The following is a 22163-nucleotide window of genomic DNA, read 5'->3' on the forward strand; positions in this document are numbered from 1 at the left end:
TTCTCACCCTCGTTTTCTCCGGCTGGGTCAGGAGCAGATCGGCCCCTCCTCCCCTTGCCCGTCCCTGCCGGCGGAGAGCTTTGATCAGGAGCTGACATCCCGCTGCTGACATCCCTGGCCTTCCTCTGCCCTCCCTCCCTCCACCTTGAGGCCGAAACCCTCGGTGAGGCAGCGATGAGGACTCGGATCGCCTCCCGCACTAACTACAGCACATCTGGCAGGCAGGAGCCGCTGCTGCCCGCCCCGCCCGGGACACCTGATGCCATTTGTGCACAGCCTGTGGCCACGGATCACAGCAGGCAGCTCCCGGGAGGGCCGAGCTGTGCCAGCACGGCTACTGGCAGCATCTTGCCAAAAGCTGCCTTCGGAGCACCAGCACAGCAACCCAGAAAGGAGAGGGCAAGAGATCTGAGAGCCTCTTCCAGTGCCCAAAGGGGCTCCAAGAGAGCTGTTTCCTTAAGGGCATGGAGTGACAGGACAAGGGGGAATGTCGTGAAACTGCCAGAGGGCTGGGTTAGATGGGATATTGGGAAGAAATTCTTCCCTGTGAGGGTGAGGAGGCAATGGCACAGGTTGCCCAGGGAAACTGTGGCTGCCCCATCCCTGGAAGTGCCAAGGCCAGGCTGGACAGGGCTTGGAGCAACCTGGGATATTGGAAGGTGTCTCTGCCCGTGGCAGGGGGTGGAACAAGATGGTCTCTTAAGGTCCCTTCCAACCCGAACCATTCTAGGATTCTGTGTTTCAACCACCATCCCAGCAAGAGCAGCTCCCCGCGTCCTGAGGGATGCTGTGCTCTGTCCCAGCACGGAGCACAGGCTGCTCCAGCGTGGGCAGAGGGATGCCCTGGCAAGCAGAGCTTGCCTACAGAGGGCAGGAAGGAGGAATCGGGCAGCAAAAGACTTTTGTGCGGGAGGAAACGAACGAAGCGCTCCGCTTGAGAGCGAGGGGCAGCGCGGGTGGCTCCGCAGGGACCTCTCGGTGCCGGGGCCGCCGCGGGGGCTCGGAAAGGATCAGCAGGGCGGTGCGAGGGGCAGGCGGGGCGCGGCGGGGCCCGAGGAGCCCCCATCCCATCCCATCCCATCCCATCCCATCCCATCCCATCCCATCCCATCCCATCCCATCCCATCCCATCCCATCCCATCCCATCCCATCCCATCCCATCCCATCCCATCCCATCCCATCCCATCCCAATCCCAGCCCCATCCCTCCCCCGCCGAGCGGCCGCGCCGCGGGTCGCCGCCCGCCACCCGGCAGGTTGTAAAGTCATTAACTCCCCCAGCCATGCCGGGCCGCGCTCCGCGGGCCCCGCCGCGCCCGCAGCCGCCGCTGGTGGGCCGCCGAGCCGCCTCCTCCTCCGCGGCAGCGGCAGCAGCAGCGCGGCATGGCCGCCGCTCCCCGCCGCCTCCTCCTCCTCCTCCTCCTCCTCCGCGCCGCCGCCCCCCTCGGCGGTAAGGTAAGCGAGCCTCCCCCCGCGCCTCCCTCCCTCCCTCCCTCCCTCTCTCCTGCCTTCCTTCCCGTCCTCCCTCCCCTCGGGTGCCGCGGTGGGGCAGGCACGGAGAGGGGTCCGACCCGCGGCCCCTCGCCCGTCCCCGCAGGTTTCAGGTTCCCGTGCCGCGGGATCCCCGCGCTTCCCTCCCGCACTCGTGCGCTGCTTGGCAAGGGGGCTTCGTTGCCTCTTCCCCAGGCTGACCCCGAGGATCGGGCTTTGCCCTCTTGCCGTGCTTGGCACTAACAAAAGGCTGATGGGGGTGTGAGGATGCACCGAGGCGGTCCCAGCATCACCGGAGGGACCGCGGGGGCGCGGCGCCGTTCCCTGGCTGGGGGTTCGCCCGAAACTGCCCACCACGTTCATCCCTCCACGTTCGTCCCTAGCAGAAGGTTGGCTCAAGTTTAGGGTTGGAAACAAACAGATTTTCCCCTTCCCTGTCGCCCCCCGCGCCACCCCCAGCATGACTTGAGCAGCTGCTCTCCCCACTAACCATGGGGTGCCTGTCCAGACATCAGAGCCCCGCGCTCCCCTCATCTCTTTCTCCTCCACAAAGGACCCCTCAGCCTGGCCCTCCTCCCGTGGCACTTGTTTCACCGCAGCACCGAGACCCCTGTGCCCGTCCCATCTCCTTCCCGAGGCGCAGCCGGGGTGAATCGCCCCCGTTCCCGTGGCAGGGCCGGCAGAAATCCCAACTTCGTGGGGCGCCTGCAGTGCCCCTGCCTCCACGGGTCACTGCCTGCATTGTGCCTCGGCGCTCCCGTTTCCTCGAGGGGAGCCTGGCTGGATTTCTCTGCTGCCTAAGGAATTCTGCTCTGCTAAAGGAAGAGGGTTTTAGGTTGTGTTACCCACCCCCAGACTCATGGCTGGGATAAAGCAATCCCACATGAGCCATTTTAGACACAGAGAAGACCAGACACTGCAGATTTACTGGGGATAACTCAGCTTTGAGGAGCAGCAGTGTCTCCTGTTCTGGGGTTTGTCTTAATTTTGATGCTCGAGTGTCTCATTCCTACTTTGTTTTTACCTTCCTGCACATCTGCTGCCCGTGCTGTTTACCCTGAGCTGCAGGGCTAAGTCAGAAGCTTCAGGCAGAGCAAGCCAGGTCAAGCTAAACAGATGTGAAGTCCTTAATTCGGGAGCAACCAGGATGGACTCCTCCATCAACACGTGTGCACAAGCCTTGGCTGCTCCATTCCCCCTGTCCCCAGCAGCTGTGTTTGCACAACACCTCGGACAAAGGCATCCCCAGGTGGGAGGAGGGCTCCCCAGGACAAACACACACCAGCCCTGTGTCCAGCTCTGCCCTGAGATTCCCCTGCTCCCCACGGAGCAATCCAATCACAGACCTGGTGCAAGGCAGCACACAAAATGCTCATTGGGGAATTCTTCCTGCCCTCCCGTTGTCCATATAAAACACTTTAAAAAGAGCATCAGAAAACCTCAATCCATAATTTGTGCAAGCAGCTTCCAAACGAACTTCCTTCCTAACTGCATTCAATGCCTCCCCAAAACCTGGTGGTAGACATGTCTCATGTTCACTCCCTTCTCCTCCTTCACAGTTTTCCATCTTTTCTAGCAGCTTGCCCCAGGATAAGAGTGTTATCCTGCTTGCAGGGAATTACCTAATTGACCTGGACGAAGTGGTTTGTAATGATGTGCAGCATTTGCCTGTGAACTTTCTGTCATGGCAGGATTATGAACAGAACTTGGTAGTTTATCCACTGACTTCTCTTCACTGATTTTCTAATTTGCTTTTCATCTGTACCTCATTATATGTCCAGATTTTTGTTAATTATCTGCTGCAATTCCACATCCTTAACAAGGATCCCCTTCCATTTTCCCACAGATTACCGTTCTTCCTGATCCCTCAAAAATAATTCTGCGTTGCTGGTTTTACCTCAGGATACCTGCCCTTATGAAAAACTCCTCAGATACCTTGTTTCAGCTTTTCTAAGGAAAATTTGGGTTTCTGTATGCTTCCAGTATTGAATCTCTCACACAGACTATTGAGTCTACATAAATAGCGCAAAACAATGACAGGATGAGAAATAGCTTTATACAAACCCCACTTCTTTTGTAAAACATTGGGGCATAATTGCAACTGCTATTGTTTTTTTTCTCAGGGCTCTGGTGGAGTGTATCACCACAGCTTTAGTCAGAGAACGAGATGGGGAACCCAAACCAGGGGCGTTGAACAGGGTCATTCATTCCCAGATAATAATCTGCCATTCATTCCAGGCATTCAGACATCTGAAGCTACTTAGTATTTCAGTAAGTGGTGTGGTTTGCTGTAGAGAGAAGCCCTTCAGTAAAGGGACCGTGGAAATTTTTTGGTAGAGGACATACAGTTAACGGCCCCAGAAAAGGTCTGGGAAGAATTTATTTCATTTTCTGCTGCTGTTTTGAGTTGTCCTACGCTCAGACAGAGTTGAGCAGAACATTTTACGGCAGCTACTGTGCCCTTCAGTGGTGGGCCAGCCCTCAAGGCTGCAGAAAGAGCCTTTCCCCCAGCTCCTCTATTAAGGAGGCATGTTTGTGGTCTCTCTTCCCAGACAGCTTTTTATCCAGGAGCCAGTCTCTGATGAATCTCAAGATTAGGCACAACAATAAGCAACACGGGGGACTGGGCCACCGACACGGTGATTTCAGTTATTCCCAGGTCTCTGGGAAACCCAGTGCAGCTCTGAGCTGATGCAAGGCATGGCAGAGAGGCAGTGGAGAACTTATTTTATCCCTTTAAACTTCAGAAAGGCCGCCTGGAAATCCGATAGGATGTCAGGCCAGGCCCACCCTTCTGTGCAGGGCTGAAGCATTTTTTGCTTGTGGCAGCCTTTGTTTGGCAGGGGGGAGAGGGGAAGCAGCTGCTGGGCCTTGGCTTGGGCAGAAAGAGCTTTCAGTAGCACTGGCTTGGAGAGTGATGTTCCTTTGATACTGGCAAGTCTGGAGGCAGGCATTTAGTCCTGGAAAAGTTCCCTGCAGGTTGGGGTGCACAGCTCTGCTCCCCCAGTGAGGGGACGGGAGGGCAGCCCTCCCATGACCTCCAGCACAGGTGTGGAGGCAAAGGAATTCCTTGGTTAGCCTCAGAGAAGAAAAGCTGCAGCTCTCTGACCACCAGGTGCCAAACCACAAGCACCTCGGGGGAAATTCTTGTGGAGAGCACCTGGCTGAGCTGGAATATGGTCTGTCTTTTCTAGGGATGGAAATTCTCATCACCTAAGGAATCATCTGTCCTTTAGGAAGAGCTCCTGGCCAAACACAGGCAGAGCCAGCCATGTGCATCTCCTGTGCTCTGGTGTTTCTAGCCTGCTCCTTTTCCATGATTCTGCAGCAAAGTGTACATTAGAACAGCTGCAGCATCTCCCATAACCAGCACAGTGCAAAAGAGTTCAAAATTCAGCCCCTTTTATTTCTCCCTCGTGAGGAGTAGGTGGGTAGGGAGATCCATTTGTCCAAAATTCACTCTTGGGATTTGTTGAGAGGCTTGGGAAACTGAAGCTAGGAGTTAATCTACTCTGGAGTCTGTCCCACAGTCCTTAATTTATTATTTAGACTTTTGGAAAATGTATCTATCTTCAATTAAAAACAAGAACCATTTTTGTGTCATGGTCAATGCAGACTTATTTCTGACAATACAATAAATTCAGCAGAGATTGGAACCAGCTGCCCCAGCTCTAAGTACCTGAAATTCCCCCTTCTAATCCAGGCCTAGGACTCGGATGCAGTCATGCCATAAGGGCCATGGCCAAGGGGACAGCTCAGCATTGTCCTTGCTTACACAAGAAAATAAATCCTCCTAGGGAAGGTCTGGCAAGGGAGCTTGGTCATGGAAAACCTGAGAGACAAATCAATCTGCTTGAAAAGTGATTAATTCCTCCAGCAGAGAGGAAGCAGGAACAGGGATTATGGATATGGGGGAACACATTCTGATAAAAGAACAAATCTCCTTGAATAGCATCTTTCAATAACTCTTCATCCTGTCAGTGAGGTGCAGTGCAGAGATATGTCCTATCCTAATTCTCACAGAAAGGAGCTCACAAAGGCAGGGATGCTGATCTCACCCAAACCTCAGCTGTGCCTCCACATCCCTGACCTCCTTGCACCCAGGCAAAACACCCCAAGAGCAGGAACCCTGAAAAGGAGCCTGCAGCTTCTCACCACTCCAAATACACAAACTTTGTATCTGGGGTAAATAAACAGAGCAGACTATTTCACTCCACCTGTTCTCTTCCTGCCCCTTCTCACCTGCTGGGATCTCAAGAGCCTCAGGGCAGGACTACCTTGTAGGATACAGCTACAAGTTTTTATTGCCATTTGGGGAGAAGCTGTGCAAATATTGCAGCCTTTGGCCCATGTGCCTTCTGTTCCAGGTAGTCCATGTGCCTCATGGAAGAGGTAAGACACCAGCTTTGGTTTTCCCCCCACCTATGGGAGAATCAATTTTGTGCTGAGCTCTCCACTCAGACACCAGATAAATCACTGGGATTCTCCTTCCTGACAGCTGTGAAGAGCTCTTCCACCCCAGCTTTGAAATATGTGTCACAAAGAAGCATAGGAGTGGTCAGGGAAAGATTTTAGGTGAAAATCCCTCGCAGTGAGAGACTTTTGGTTTATTTCCTTTGTAAATGTGGAAGCTGCATAGTCAGAATTTCCATTTACATGATAATACACAGTGAGACAAAAATTCTCATAGGAGATTGCTTAAGATAATAGTTTGGAAGAACAGTAAAAGGTATTTTTAAAAACATGTCTTTTTCTTTTCCTAATGAGCAGTTCAGCTGCTGGCCACAGCATTTGGTCCCTGTCAGCTCCAGCCAGAACACTGAAGTACAACAAAGAGTTTTGTTGTCTTGTTTTGAAATGAACTATTGCAATCACTGGAAAGCAAAGCATCAGGTAACATGGTGCTTTTTTTGCAGCAGAGTTGGCCATCAGAAAGGGGCATTATGCACATTTTGACCATTTAAGTTACAACTTAAAACCATTTGCATAAACCAGCTGCATCCCCTCTGCCCAGAGGCTGTTCTGTTGGCAGGCACTGAGGAAGCACAAGTTCTCAGGCAGGAACTACACGACAAAATGAAGAGCACTTTGGCTTTATTACACCGTGGAAGAGCATAAAGCCAAGAGACAGTCAGCCCAAGTAGTGAGCAGAGCACATTTAGTGATGAGCAAACCCTGCAGAGTTTTCTCTCCCATCCATCAGTTCTGCTTTGCAGAGGGTTGTTTACAACAAGACCAACTAAAACCAGCATGTTTTGCTAACAGTAGCACTGACACAACTTCCCTGAGCCCTTGCTTTAAGAAAGCACACATCACAGACACACACAGAGTATTCATTTTTGTCCATTACTATTTAAACACTTGGCATTTTAGCTGGATAAATCCCTTCCAGTCACTGTCCTGTGACAAACTCAGGGCTGCATTCAACACTACTCACAGCTGTGTTTCACTAAGCAGCAGATTAGTTCTTGCACAGACAAGTTTGCCAAAGTCCCTGGGAGCTTTTAGACCATCAGACACTAAACAGGAAAATACTGCCAGGAAGAAAAAAAAACCCAACTAAACTATGGAATTGCTTACCTGCTGGGAATTGTGGAGGCACAGCCAACAGCAGCCTACTGCAAGGACCCTGCTGGGGCCAGAGGAACTCAGGTTTGCCAAATTTAAAGGCTGAGACCCAGCAAGGTGTGCTGGGAGAAGGAGCATTCCTCCTCTGGACATAGTGGGGTTTGTGGGGAGAGGCTCTTGTTCTGAAGCTCTCTTGAATATTATTGGGGGATGAGGAGCCTGGATCTGAACTGCTTTAGTCACAAAGGGAAGGTTATTCATGAAAATGCAGCTCTGAGGGTTGACACCTGTGTACTCCCAGCTTCCCTGCAAGGCCAAGAACTTGCAGCTCTTCCTCTTCTCTCCTGAGCCAGGCTGGGAGTGATGCTGTGGGGCCAGGCTGCAGCTGCTTTTACTGCCACACATGTCCAGCCCTACAGCCCCTCTCTATCCCATGAGATCCCAAGGAATCCTGCTTCCCATGCAGGACTCAGTCTTGGAGGGAAGCTTTAATTTTGAGATCCTGGTGTGGCCCCCCAGGGCTCAGACCCTGGCACCTTTGTCCCACTGCTGGGCCTTTAGGAGACATCCAGGTGACAGGACAGCTGCCTTGGGTGGTGAGCAGCCAGGTTCTCCAGCTAACAATGCTCTGTTTCTGTCAGGACAGTAGTGAGGCAGCAGATGGAGCTGGCACCTGGGATGAAGAAGTCACCAAGTGGTGGGGAGAGTGGAGCTCCTGGTCCACGTGCTCGCGGTCCTGCGGAGGGGGTGTCACGTCCCAGGAGAGGCACTGCTTGAGACAGAGGTGAGCTGTGGGCCAGCCTGAGCCCTGGCCAGGGCAGTGGGGTGCCCCAGGCCTGTGTTTGGGGCTGAACCTCCTGGGTTTGCAGGGGCAGCCATTCCCTCATCTGTGGCCTCTGGGGAAGGAAGGAAGGCAGCTTTGTCTGTGGGCAGTGGTGGGGAAGGGTGACAGGAGAAGCAGTGGGCAGGTGACAGGTTCCCTGAACATGTCACTCACTCAGCTTGACTTGTCTGATGGGGAGCAAGGGGTTGGTCTTCTCTTGGGGTCCTGAAGATGACAGGGTTATGAGCTGGCTCTTTTCCTCTTCTCCTTTCCCTCACAAACCTTCATTGCCATGGCTGCTCTGAGCAGCCCAGCCCTGATTTGGGGCCAGTTCCTGTGCTCAGGATGTGGGCAGATACTGCCAGGCACCTTATGGGGACTTGATTTACTCCTGGCAGAAGCCAGCTCAGCCACATCTCGACAATTTCCTCTCTTTATTCCCTGCAGAGCTGGCAAGTTCTTTCCCCTCTGTCATTAATCTGGCTGTCACCTGACAGCATCTGCATTTGTCCCCTACAGCTGTTACAGTCCTGGGATCAGTCGGATTGAGTTTGTGGGAGCGGGGAGAGCAGGGGAACCGCAGCTGCCTGAACTTCTTTCCTCTCTGGGCTATCTTGCCACCAATTCCCCCTCCTCCTCTTCCTCCTCCTCCTCCTCCTCCAGCAGCTCTGTAACCTGCTGCTCCAGGCTGCTGGGATGTTAATGAGAGCAGGCAGCCTGCAGCACAGCTTTCCCTTCTGCGTGAATGCACTCCTGAGCAGAGCAAGCTCAGACCAGGGCCCCCGACCTGCCCTCCTTCCTGCAGCAGAAAACTTCTTTTTGCTGAGCTGGTTGACAGCGTGGTGAAGGTCCAGATGTGCTGTAGGACCTTCCCTCTGGCTGTGCCCTCCCTGGATGTCTCTGCTGCTGCTGCTCCTCTGCTCCAGCACGGAGCTGGGAAAGCAGTGGGGAACAGCACGGGGAGGGAGCCTGGGGCTGTCCTGCACCCCTACAGCCAGAGCAGTCCTTCTGCCCTTTGACTGCTTCCAGAAGAGAGATTTTTCTCTCCATTTGATGCCAGCTCTGTCCTTGACTCCACAGCTGGGGAGGGAAGGGTTTGCTGTGGTGTTTTAGTCCAGGGATCAAATCTGAATTAAAAAGAGAGAAATCCCAGCCCAAAGGTTTCTGCAGCTTTAAGGTGAATGGCTTAAGTGAGAGCCAGGTATGGCCACAAAGCAATTTCTGCCTGAGTCTGCAGGAAGCCTCTGCTTCTGAAAGGCATGGTACTTTTGAAGTCTTACTGCAAATTTAGGCTCTGCCTGTGTCATGTAAAGCATTGCTCTGGAGACACAGCTGCAGTGCCTCCAGCCAGGCCAGCCTGAATATGCTTATGCTGTTCCTTGGATCCTCAGTTTCCATTGTCTGCCACAGATCTTTACACATTGCCTAAATTATTTTGCAGATAATCACTGCATTGCCTTTACCTGTGGTCTCAGCTACTCTCCATATATCTTCATAGCCTTCAAGAATTTTTTCTGTCTTTGCATCAGCCCAGTATCTCCCGAATAGCTCATGTTGGCCAGAGTGAAAGATTCAAGTGTTGAGAAACTCCTATGGTTTTGGTTCATCACCTGCACCAAGCCTTCTCTCATAATCTGTTGGGGTGGCCAGTCCCCCTGACAGGCACCATCTCTCTGCCTATTGCACAGTGGATTCTGAAATCACCTCCCCCAGTCACTGCAAATCCTGGGCACATCCATAGGAATGATGGATCACCAGGTTCTATTGTCTTTTGGTCACATCAGCCCTTTTGGAGCTCAGAGGTGAAGGGACACAGGGGTGCCAATACTGCAATTGCTCCCTGTCTGCTCAACCCGTCCCAAAACAATAATAGCCTAAAATCACAGCCCAACTAAAAGCACTGAAGATGTGTTTCAGAGGAGATGTTGGCCAGTCTAGATCCAGAAAGCTTTGCTCTGATGAAACACCTGCCTTGTTTCTCCCACGTAAGTCAGGCCTGACTTCTGTGTCATCCTCAGTACCTGGGAAACCTCCAGCTCATGTCTGAAAGTTCTGCTTTTCAGGCTCCAGATGCCTCAGGGAACAAATAGCACCATGTGTGTTGGTAAAGCCAAGCACTACCAACTATGCCAGCAGCAGGTGAGAACCACTTCCAATTCTGCCTGGTCCTTACTGGGGGGTGTGGGACTCAGGGGGTCCTACTTGGAGCTGCAAAATCACCAGCACTGGGGGTGGGATTGGTCCCTCAGAGGATGGAGACAAGGATATGATCCTCTCCTGGGCTGGATGATGTGCCTTTGAGGATGTGGGAGATGGGCTCTGCTCTTTGGCACTGGGAGATAGAACAAAAGGATGTAAAAGCATTTTTGTTGTGGGGTGAGGGGAGGGAGGAAGTTTTTCCAGCTTTTCCTGTTGCTGCTTTTCCCATTGCTAGGAGGAATTTTTGCAGGGCTGCTAAACACAGCTGTTTGAGAGGGCCTGGGCAATAAAGGCCTGGCCTTTCTGCCTCTCAGGCAATTCCTTCCAGGGTGGACAGGGCATTTTCATCCTGCAAGGATGGAGCAGGGACAAGCAGCTGTCACAAGAATGGCTGTGAGATAAGGAGCTTTTTGATTGCATTTATTCCCTCCATAGCCCTGCCCAGCCAACACAGCAAGCTTCAAACAGCAGCAGTGCTCCAGTTTCAATGCCAAAGCCTTTGGGAAGCACTATTACCACTGGATGCCCCTCTATCCAGGTGGGTTTTCACAACTTCACACAGAAAAACACCCACAGGATCTTCTTGGGCACAGAAAAGTAAAGTCCTAGGGGACAAGGGAGGGATGCTCCTGGCTGCTCTGTGTTGCTCTGAACAGGATGCTGATCCATTTCCTACACAGTGACCTCACATGGGTGTCCAGTTGTCCCTTGAGGCACAGACTGAGTTCCCCTAAGATATTACCCTGTTTCTGGACTCACCTGTTTTTCCATTATCTGCCAAGGGGATATGGAACATCTGCAGCTGCTTAGGTGAACAGGGCAGAGCTGGCCACCAGCCCACACAGTCCAAGCCCCTCTTATAGCCTTTTTTTTGCTGTTGTGCATTTATGTGTGGCCTGGCATCTGCTGATGCACATTGCCATGTTGGGCACAGTGATGGCACTACAAGGGCATGGCAATGAAGAGGCTTTGCCAGCAGGAAGTATTTCTGCTGGGCATGGTCCCCAGTGCAGCCTCACACCGTGACCCCTTCACTGCTGTAAAGTCCGTGGCCCTGGGGTGTCATCGCAAGTAGCAAGAACATCCAAGGTGACATCAAACCACCAGCAGGGACAAGGGGAAGGTCCCTTTCCTCACTGCACATCTCTGGGCACCTTGAGCTGCCCGGTGACCCTGTGCCTCTATCCCTGCAGATGACTACACCAGTATCTCCAACAAGCCGTGTGACCTCCAGTGTACCACCCGGAGTGGAGAGAGGCAGCTGATGGCCCGAGCACAGGATGGCACCTCCTGCAAGGACAGGACCTATCAAGGGGTCTGCATCAATGGGAAGTGTGAGGTGAGGGCCTGGGAGGAAGCAGTAGAGAAATTGGGATTTGAATTGCATGGCTGGACCTCCTGGTCATCACAAAGCCAAGGGGTCCCAGCAGGGAATTGAAACGGAGGCCTTGCATTGGATTCATTCATTACCATCCCCCAGAACCTCCCCAAAAAAGCACACAGGGAATGACCCTGTGGAGACAAGCTGGCCCCAGGAAACCCTCTCTTGTTTTGTGCTTTGCAGCCAGTTGGGTGCGATGGGAGCCTGTACTCGCCCCGGACCATGGACAGATGCAGGGTGTGTGGAGGGGACGGCAGCACTTGCCACCGTGTCTCGGGCACCTTCCGAAAGGCAATCTCACAGATAGGTACTCCCTGCTACCAGTCTGGAGACTTCACCTGCTACTTCTTACCACCAGCTGGCACGGAGGGGGACTGGCTTGAACGTGGGTAGGAGCTTTGCCAGCTGCTTGGTGGAAAGAATTGAGGAGTGCCACCACTCCTGCTTAAACGCCTGTGTTTTGTCCTTCTCACTTAATCATCAGAGGAGATTGGTTTGATGTGCTCTATATTAGGCTGGTAAGGTTTCCCTTCACCTGTTTAAAATAGGAAGCAGCTGGGGATCTATTTGTTCCTATTGATTCTGGCATCTCGCCCACCTCAGATAATGTGAAGAGATCAATGAATCTTCTTTTATTTGTGCTACGTGTTCATTTGAAACTTAAGCTATGATGAGGGTCATAGCATTTTTTCAACCTGCATTTAATCTCCTGCTTTCCCCAGTCCTGTGGCTGGCACAGCTGAGGGACAGTCCCCTCTGAAATCAGGCTGAGGTTCCCTGCAGCCTGGTGGCCCTGTCCTCCAGCCACAGAAGGAATGGACTGTGGTATGCTCATTAGTAATTAATTGTGGTTTGAGGATGTTTTGGAACAAAACTTCACGCTGTTGTTGTTTCACTAGTTTGCCTCACTGCCTACAAACAGCAGCCTAGAAAAGCACTCAGGACCCTTTCCAGGGCAGGGGTAATGGTCTTACCCTCTGTAGCAGTATGGGTGCAGTTTTGGCTTCCCATTCCAGCCCTCATAATATCTTGCAGAACATAGAGGATCTCAGTTTCCAGTGGGAAAGACAAACTGCCAGACCATGCAACTTTTAAAGCCTCTTATTTCCTCTCCCTTTAAAGGTCAATTTTTATGTTACTCCTGAGACAAATTCCATGGAGTCAGGAGCTAAGGGGACTTATGGTCTTTTTCCACCCTCTGTTCAGCATCAGGCCTGATCACTACTACGTTTTTTTCTGTGCTCTTGCCAGAAAGAGTGTGAAAGCACATTCATCCACACCCCCAAAGCCAGACTGTTTCATTGTGCAGTTCCTTCCCGACTCCAAACCCAGCAGTGCTCAGACTGACATCCGTAATGGTGATCTGTTAATGGGATTTCAGAGGAGATCTGGGATGAGAGTTCCCAGACTGGTGCAATGTGTATTTAGGTCCTTGGCACCCTGCTCATGAAGGGCAGTGCTGTCTCCCTGCAAAGACACTTGTCCCATGAGCTGCTTTTCCCACCCAGACATTTTTATTCTGCCCTTGGGGTCTCCTCATGCTCTGTTCTGTTCCTCAGGTTACGTGTTCATCACCAACATCCCTGCTGGTGCCACAGACATCCTCATCATTGAGCGCAGGAAAACAGAAAACATCCTGGGTGAGCAGAAGAGCTGGATGGCTGTGGAGACCCCAGTGCAGCTGCCTGGGAGGTGGGAGGAGGCTCTGTGCACTCCCACCTATGCTGTGAGAGAGCTACTGAGAGCATTTCCTCCAGGGTAGCTACGTGGGTGCTTCATCTCTCCAAAAACCAAGGCTACAACATCTCCAGTGCCAGGAGAGACACTTGGAACCCAGCTTTGCTAGGGGCAGGGCCTGGGGTTCTATTTCTGCTGGGCTTTCCTCATCCGTGGGCTCTTTGCTGTTCTCAGTGCCAGAGTTCTGCAGAATGTCCCATTTGTCTGTTTTCTCTGTCTTTCAAGCACTTGCAGATGAATCCGGGCATTTCTTCTTCAACGGCAACTCTGCCATTGACCACCCTCAGAACTTCAGGGTGGCTGGCACTGTCTTCAAGTACCGGCGGCCCTCGAGCCTGAACTCGGATGGGCTGGAGTATATCATAGCTCATGGGCCCACTAACCAGTCTCTGAATGCCATGGTATGTGAGGAACCAGCTTTAGGCTTTCCTGTCTTGCCTGCCTCCCTCAGATAAGAGGAGTATAACCTGGTTCCCAAGCCAGACCTGAGTGTAGGTGGGTTGAGGAAGCCAGACAGGAGGGTGGGGGCTTTCCTTTTGGATTGATGAGCATGCTGTCTTCTCTTAATGCCCTAGAAAACGCTTTTGGAAAATTCACACCCTTAAAATAAAAGCACTTTTGTTTTCTTTCCCCGTTTCCTCCAGTACTATAACTTTAATGGGAAAATGCCTCACATAACTTATGACTACACTGTCCCACGGACACCGCCTCTCCGAACTGCGGCCCCTGCTCTTGCCAGGCCTCTCTATCACCACCTACCAGTGACCAGCCAGAGCCATCCCATTCCAGCCAACTCCAGAGCTGCTCAGACAGACTTCAATGCCACGTGGCTCTCCCTGTCACCAGATGACACCAGTGAACAGCTTCCTCTAAGGGAAGGGCAAGAAGAATTAGACTTTGGTCCTCTGCACTTCTTCCAGAAGAACTCTACCAGTGAGACCCGAGACTGGGGCTGGGAACAAAGTGAAGAGAAGGAGAAGTACGACTTTCAGATCAGACAGGTCTATCATGCAAACACAGCAGGAGAGGAAGAGGAGGAGGAAGCAGCAGCAGTTGGTGGAGAGACAGAGTTGGGTTGGTTGATTTGTTCTTCCTTCCCCCGTTGTATTGACTGGAAGCGGACATTCTGCAGTGGTCTTGAAATCTGAGGTGGCTTTAGCATCATGGTGAACAGGAGGGAAGGATGGTAAATAGTGGGGTGGAGACTGTCAGGGAGCAGCAAGGGCCAGTAGCTCTGTGAGGGAAGGGGAGGCTGTGAGGGGGAGGCCACAGGGAGAAGGTGTTAGGTCATAGGTTGGACTTGATGATATCAAAGGTCTTTCCCAACCCAGTTCATTCTGTGGTTCTGTGATCCTGAAACATGGATTAGGCAGGGCACTCACTTGGTGCCTGGGCTTGGCAGGCAGGGCAGTGACAGCAACAGGGCCTAGCAACAGTCCAGTGATCATCAGGGGACAGCAACGGGACAAGTCAAATCCGAGGTCGATCTGGGAGAGCCATACAACAGTTCAGGATCAAAGAACATGTGCAACATTGTGCAGCCCAGGACTGAAGGCCCAGACTGGAGCTTAAATGGGGCTCTAGAGCAGTGGGCGGACAAAGTGAGGGGTTGGCCAGGGTAATTAAAGCCTGCTGATGCTCCCTGGTAGAAATTTTTGATTTTTAGGCTGAACACTGAATGTTTTTTGCCTTGTTAAATGCCACACGCTGAAGTACAAGCCATCCCATATAGTTAAAGCATGTATTTTAATTCCAGCTCTCAGGTTCAACCAAATCTCCATCAGCACAGCTGTGCCCTACAGCATGAGGAGACCCGAGCTGTCGGAGAACAGCCGCGTGACATCCTCCAGGCTCCGTCTCTTCAGGCGCCTCTGTCACCGAGGCCCTCACAACGCTGCCTTTTGCAGGGAGCTGCAGCCCCTGGCAGCCCGGCTGGCCCCCAGGAACTCCACGGCCGGGCTCCGGCCCCGCTGGCCACAGGGCCTCCACAGAGCCCTGGCTCGCAAGAACTCGCTGGAGGACTTGAAGGTGGAGGTGTTTGCTGGGAGTCAGGGCGAAGCAGCCAACAGCAGCATGATGGCATCTGTGGAGAGCCCTCTGCTCGGGGCCAGCCCGACCGCCGACACCAGCCAGGCAGAGCCTCTGCGAGCCCCTGGCACGGAAAGGTGGTCCCTGATTTCCTGGGCAAAACAGAGCATGGTTGGCTGGGGAGGGAGGGCCAAGCCAGTCCCCTGCTGTCCTTGATGTCCCCATTCATCAGTGTCTATCCATGGAAGCTGCTGTAGGTGCTTCCTCCAAGGACTGGTTGTTAAAACTGGCCTGACACGGAGCTCCTGGAACATATTTCAGGGTCCATTTAAATGGGTGCTGAAGGACCTGGTGTGGCTGTAAACAAGGCCAGGAATCCATAGCGTGTCACATATACACATATACCACCATGTCACACCCCTCCTGTCCCATTCCTCTGGGCACATTAGCTTCTGAAGCTTCTGTAAACATCTGGTAGGAGACTGAGGAGCAGTTTATAAGTATTTCTGGCAAGCCACACATGAACTCTCCCCACCACATTATATAATATGAGGGGGACCTTGCTTGAGCTTCCCTTCCCAACTCAAATCATGCCTTGAGGGGTGAGGTACAAGCTGAGGCTGAGGGCACCCCTGTGGCTGACAAACCATGATATATACACAACACTCACTATGAGCGATGCTTTCTCCTTGCTAGTTGAATTCAGGAGGTGGATCAAGGCTTTGCACTCTCTGTTTATCAGTGGTTTGAGTTGCCCAAGGTGGGGGAAATGGAAAGCAGGAACACTGGCTTTCTTTCCATCTGCAAAGACAGCAAGGAGGAATTTCCCTACATTTCATGTTTGCAGCATTTTTTTTTTTTTTCATTTTTAGCTCACACTACCTCCTTTTTCCACAGCAATGAGTTTGATGTGAGCCCCGTGGGCCACGACGACATCAGCTTGGCTGACATGTATCGGTGGAAAGTCTCAGCTTATGCCCCCTGCAGCTCCACCTGCACTTCAGGTAGGTTTGGCTTAAGCTGACTGATCACGTGAGGTCTTTTTGGGCTATTGAGGGAGAGAATCCTGGTATTTCTTTATATGACAGGGGGAGTTTCAGATGCAGTGAGCACTCCAGCTATTTAATGCTGGTGGGAGGAGGCTCTTGGATCTGATGGAGCACGGCTGAGGGTGTTGCTGGCCCAGCAGGTATCAGCACTTCCTATGCCATGTGTGTGCGCTACGATGGAGTGGAGGTGGATGAATCCTACTGTGATGCCCTGACCCGACCAGAACCTACTCACGAATTTTGCACAGGGAGAGACTGCCAGCCTAGGTGAGTGGAAGTGACATCCACTGTCCACAGGGAGATATCTAAGGATCATTTTCCGCTCAAGGCATACAGCTGTTTTTGGGCTGAAAGGTATGCTTAAACTAAGAAGACCTCATATCCCCTTACAAGCAAAAAGAGGGGAAAAATTCAGGACCTGAATTGCCTGCTAAGGGCAAAGCTGGTTTCAAGGTCAGCACCGCATTCACTCAGGTGCAATGAGCAGAACCACAGCAGCAGCTGCTGGGTGAGGGTGTGCAGGTGCAGCCCTGCCACCCCATGCCCCTGGTCCCCCTTACCTGGGTGTTCCTTTGTGCTTTCTCTGCTCGTGGAGGTGGGAGACCAGCCGGTGGAGCGAGTGCTCCCGGACCTGCGGCGAGGGCTTCCAGTACCGCACCGTGCGCTGCTGGAAGATGCTGGCGCCGGGCTTCGACAGCTCCGTCTACGATGACCTCTGTGAGGCAGCAGGGCTGGCCAGGCCCATGGAGAGGAAAGCCTGCAAGAACAAGGCCTGTGGGCCCCAGTGGGAGCTCTCTGAGTGGTCTGAGGTAGGTTTTGCTCCCGGAGCTGAGCAGCCAGGGCTGGGGTGGGCCTGGAGGAAGGTGGCTGGCAGGCGTTGGGTGCTGAGGAAGCCCCTGGCCGACTGCACCCTGGGGAAACAAGGAGCGTATCTGCAGCTGCCCTGTTCTGGCACTGCTCAGCAGACAAACTCCATTGCAAAACATTTTTTGTAAGGTCACTTCTAAAGCAGGACAGTGACCAAACGAAAGCCCTGCCAGCAAGAAGCTTCCTTTTCTGGAGGATACAAACTGAGGGGCAATTGGGAAACAGTACCATGGAGATACAAAAAAACTGAAAGCCCAGTGCAGTCAAAGGGTTGTGGCCCAGTGACTTGGAACAGCAGCTTAGGCATCAGCCCATTGATATGTTGGAGCTCTAGGTCCCAAAATAAACGAGCAGCAAAGATAGGGGCGGACAGACCTTTTCCTCTCCCTGCTGGGGCCCTTCCCCTCTCTCCTAGAGCAGCAGGAGGAAAGCAGGAGGCGGCACAGCCGCTTCCCCCGCTGGCTGCGCTCTGAGCGCTGACTCGGTGCGGCCCTTGCAGTGCTCGGCGCGGTGCGGCACGGCGGGGACGATGAAGCGCGAGGTGCGCTGCTCGGTGGAAGCCGCCCTGTGCGACGAGTCCCGCAAGCCCAGCGGCCAGAAGGAGTGCTCGGGCCCGCCCTGCGACCGCCGCTGGACCGCCTCCGACTGGGGCCCCGTGAGTCCGCCCGGCTGCGCCCCTCGCACCCAGCGCTGGGCTGGGGGGTGGCAGCAGCGGGGCTGATGCGCTGCAGATCTCTGTCGGCTCTCTTCTGGCGGAGCCCTACCTACAGAAACTAAAATAACCTCTGGTTTTGCCTCTCCTCGCTGTTTATTTTGGTTAACTGTGAGCTGAGCTCTAGTCAATAATCTGGGAAGCTCACTGCGCCTGGAGAATGGAAGCCCCAGACTAAACGAACCTCTAAAGCCCCTTGGGATCCAGTGCAACAGTCCCAGTGTCAGGGCTGGACGCTAGACTCAACCCTGCTGGCACCACCAACCCTGACCTCTCCAGTTCCCTGCTTTCTGATGTGTCTAAATGCCTTTTGCTCTCCAAGTGCTCAGGTTCGTGCGGCGAGGGGCGCATGAGCCGCTTCGTCGCGTGTCGCAACCTGGAGGGCAAGGTGATCTCCAGCTCGCAGTGTGACCCGGCCACCAAGCCCCTGGCTGTCCACCCGTGTGGAGACAAGAACTGCCCCCCACACTGGGTGGAGCAGGAGTGGGAGCAGGTAAAGCCAAAACCAGCCCTCACACCTCCTTTCCACCCCATATCCCACAGGATGTGGTGGGAGCTTGGTTCCCTTGGCAGAGCACAATTGTACAGCGTGACCCTCCAGACATGAATCTGTATCCTTGTCCCAGCTCCTTTGAGAAAGAGGGGAGGAGTGGTGAATATTCCAGCTTGTCCCTGCCATACCCCATGAAAACCCCAAAGTTTGTGGCATTTGCTGCCTTCTCAAGGAGCTCCACGGGAGGGCAGCAATACCTTGAGGAAACTGCTCTCTCACCTGGCTCCTCAGCAGAGCCTTGTTCACTCACCCCCACGGAGGACATGAGTTTCCCACCAGTAAAGAGAAAGTCTAAACAAAACCAGCTTCGTAACAGCTGGAGGTAAACCTGAACCTCAGCCCAGATCCTTGTGCTGAAAGTCACATCCAGACCATAATAGTACTTGCTTCAGGGATTACAGTCCAGTGAATGTGGTCCAGGTGCTCTATTCCACCCAACACTCAATCTCTGCACATCTTTTTACTCTGTTTTTGTTGCTCAAGGCCAAAAGACTTCATGCTTCCCCATACATGCTGATCCAAATCCCTGAGTATCCAAAGAAACACACTAAGTCAGTTGTGAGGCTTGGGCTTTTTCTCTGAATTCTTGAACAAAACAGGGATCTGTATAGCACTAAAGAAGAAGGTTTCTAGGAAATAAGGGAAGCAGCCAAGCCCTCTTCCCTCCAGTCATGGCTAAGCCTCTCTTCTCACTTTGCTCCCTTTATAGCTGCTGACTGCATTCAGCTGAATTTCCTCCAGCACCAGTAACAAGCACAGGCTGGTTAAACCGGCAGTCTGTAGCCCTCCCCTGCTCTGACCCTCTGTGTGGGTCACACACAGTCCTGAAGTGCCATTTTCAGCTGTGACCCGGCTGTGAAACTCATCAGAGCTCTGAAAGAACCAGAGCTCCCCACCTTTGCCCGTGCCAGCTTCTTTGCTGTGTTCCCTCCACTGATGAGCACTGAGTTCTCAGGATGACTAGAGGATGGATGCAAGCCAGTTGTGCTGGCCCTGCTGTGGTGAAAAAGGACGCAAAGCAGTGAAATCTCAAACTGGCAACTGCCTGCATGGGCATCAGGGAGCAGATCCTGCCTCCTGCTGCTTTTCCTGGTGATGTTGTGAGGGAGAGAGCCCTCCCAGCTCAGCCTGCATAGCTCTGGGTTCAGCAGTGCCTGTCTGTGCACATCACCTGCACTGCACCACTTCGGGCCCCTTGGGCCCACACAAAGCTTGGCCATACTCCACTATGTAGGTTGCTACATACACATGCTATGTGGATTTTCAGAGCAGAGATACACATAAAATAAGACAGAAACAGCCTCTTCCAGTCTTAGCTTGGCTGCTCCAGGCACCCTGCAGTAGCTGCTCTCGAGGCCAGCCAAGGTGAACTCAGCTGAACACTAATTACCAGCATCTGTCCCTGCTCCTGGGAAATCTGGAGACACCCCCTGCTCCTGTGGCCTGGGCAGCACTTCCCTCTGTCAGACTGGTTTTAGCACAGGCATTCAGCCTTCCTCTGAGCAGAATGCCCTCTTGCCTGGAGCTGGAGCATCATGTGTTACCAGGCTGCTCTGTTCCCTCACAGTGCGACGCCAGCTGTGGGCGAGGGATGAAGACCCGGCTGGTGCTGTGCGTGGGCCTGGAGAACGGGCTGTACAGGGAGTACCCTGAGAAACGCTGTGAGACCTCTCCAAAACCTGAGGAACAAGCTGTCTGCTTCAGGAGGCCATGTTCAACGTGGTTCACCACCTCCTGGTCCCAGGTAGGGCTGGGGGTGGTGGGGAAGGGGCTGGGGAGACCTCATAGCCCTGGTTGGTGGAGCAGGATCTGTGCTGAGGCTCTCTGGCAGACTGCTCTGTCAAGGATTTGCCAAGTCTGGATGAGACCCCAAGTTCTGCTCTTCTGCCGAACAGGCAGCAGAGAGACTGGCACAAGCTGGCTGGAGAAAATCTTGAAGCATGGGGGTTATTGCCTCAAGAAGAGCATGCACCACACTCCAGGCATGCAGGATACAGCCATGTCTGCTCCACTGCCAGAAGTCTATGTTTTGTCTTTCCCTCTTTCCCTTAAGAGGGAAACCGGTGAACATTTAGGGTATGGGAAGGCTGAGGAGCTGTGTCTGGCTTATAGCAGCCATTTTCTCCATTTTCTGTCACAGCATCAACGCTCCAAACAAAAATATTTCTGAGCTGCAGCAAAGAGATGAAAAGCAATCTCTCCCTTATTCTGCCCCAACCCCAACTCAGGGATGCTTTCCTCCAGCAAAAAAAAAAAAAAAGGGAGAGTAAGTTTGAGATCAGTGTGGCACTTGACCCAAACCTCCTCAAGAACAGGGATCCAAAGCAGGGACTGGGAGACCTCAACAGCACAAAGATCTTGGGAGCTATAGAAAACCAGAAAATGCCTCTCATGCTCTCTCTGCTGTTTCTTGACCCCGACAGTGCAGCAAGACGTGTGGTGCTGGTGTGCGACTGCGGGAGGTGAAGTGCTACCAGGGGGAAGCACTGGCTCAGGGCTGTGACCCCTCTGCCAAACCAGAGGCCAGGCAGACGTGCCAACTCCAGCTGTGCCCCACGGAGGCACCAGGTACGTCTGGGAGGGCAGGGAGGTGGAGGAGCCCTTGGCTTTGTCCGTGATGTCCATGCTGGGGAAGCACAATTCCTTTGTAACCCTTTCTCTGTGTGCTTCTGCTCCTCAGAAGATGCCTGTGAAGACAAAGCGACGGCCAACTGCGTGCTGGTGCTGAAGGTGAAGCTGTGCTCGCACTGGTACTACAGGAAGGCCTGCTGCTGGTCCTGTCGCCTCAAGTCATCCTGAGTGCTGCCAGGCCCTACTTTCCTTCCAAGTTCAGGGGCAGCAGCCCCCTCAACCCAGACTTTCCACTTGAAGCCACCCAACTTGGCCTGGCTGTGGAGCCAGTCCCTGTAGAGCAGCCTGCTCAGTGAGGAAGGATTTTTATGACTTAGTCATCACTGTTCCCTCTCCACTGAGAGGGTTTTACACAAGACAAACCATCAGTGCCTAGAAAGCTACTGAGGAGTGAGTTGGGAGAGCCTGTCCCTGCTGTCACCGCCTCCGAGGGCACCGAGGCCAGCCTGCAGCAGGGCAGGGACAGCAGCATCCCTCTGCTCTGCCCTGCAGGCTTCCTACTACAAGGGCAAATGCCAAAACACACGGAAAAATTGAGTCACAATAAAGAGATAAACTATAAAACTGGATTTGGGATGCATGTGCCTAGGCCAGAGCCCAGGGAGGAGCAGGGGACACAAGAGGAGCAAAAGCAGGAGCAGGAAGGGTGGGGAGGAAAAATCCTTGCACCAGTAGAGCTTCCAGGCAGCACTGGATAAAGCCCTTTTGGTGTTGCCTGCCAAAAGAACAGAAACCACTCCTGGTTTGTATTTCAAAGTCCTCATTTATTTCTGACATTGAATTTGGACCCATAGCTGAGCAACAAAGACAGAGAATAGTAACAGGAGGAATCTGAAGTGGAAAAAAACCTGGGATCCCTGCCCCTACCCTATCCTGTTCTTCCACCAGCTCCCAAACCTTCTAATTCTCAGCTGCATCCCTGTGTTTTCAGCCTGTCCAGACTCACCCATTTCCCTGTAGCTGTGCCAGACCCAGGGCGTGTGTTTGCTGCAAGGCCAACCCTCATCTTGGCCATCTGGCTGCTCTGGAACTGCCTCCCCAGCATTGGTGCCTCGTTAGCCCATGACAGGTCACACTTAATTTGCTTGTGACGAAGATGACAATGGAGTGGCCTTCCTTCAACCAC

The 22163-nt window shown here is 53.1% G+C and overlaps 1 protein-coding gene across 1 annotated transcript; it reads left to right on the plus strand.

Annotated features, from left to right (window-relative positions):
- The first annotated feature begins 1281 nt into the window (after positions 1-1281).
- LOC110478992 (ADAMTS-like protein 2) lies at positions 1282-21205 on the plus strand. Its single transcript, XM_077785517.1, is given in 19 exon segments — positions 1282-1305; positions 1308-1453; positions 7704-7841; positions 9944-10019; positions 10515-10617; positions 11273-11418; positions 11644-11767; positions 13020-13100; positions 13423-13598; positions 13842-14271; positions 14954-15362; positions 16123-16229; positions 16412-16541; positions 16870-17083; positions 17641-17796; positions 18176-18346; positions 19974-20150; positions 20830-20974; positions 21087-21205. Coding segments are annotated over 19 exon segments (3072 nt in total).
- The last annotated feature ends 958 nt before the right edge of the window (positions 21206-22163 follow it).

Source organism: Lonchura striata, chromosome 9 (assembly GCF_046129695.1).
Source record: "Lonchura striata isolate bLonStr1 chromosome 9, bLonStr1.mat, whole genome shotgun sequence".
NCBI classification, from domain to species: domain Eukaryota; kingdom Metazoa; phylum Chordata; class Aves; order Passeriformes; family Estrildidae; genus Lonchura; species Lonchura striata.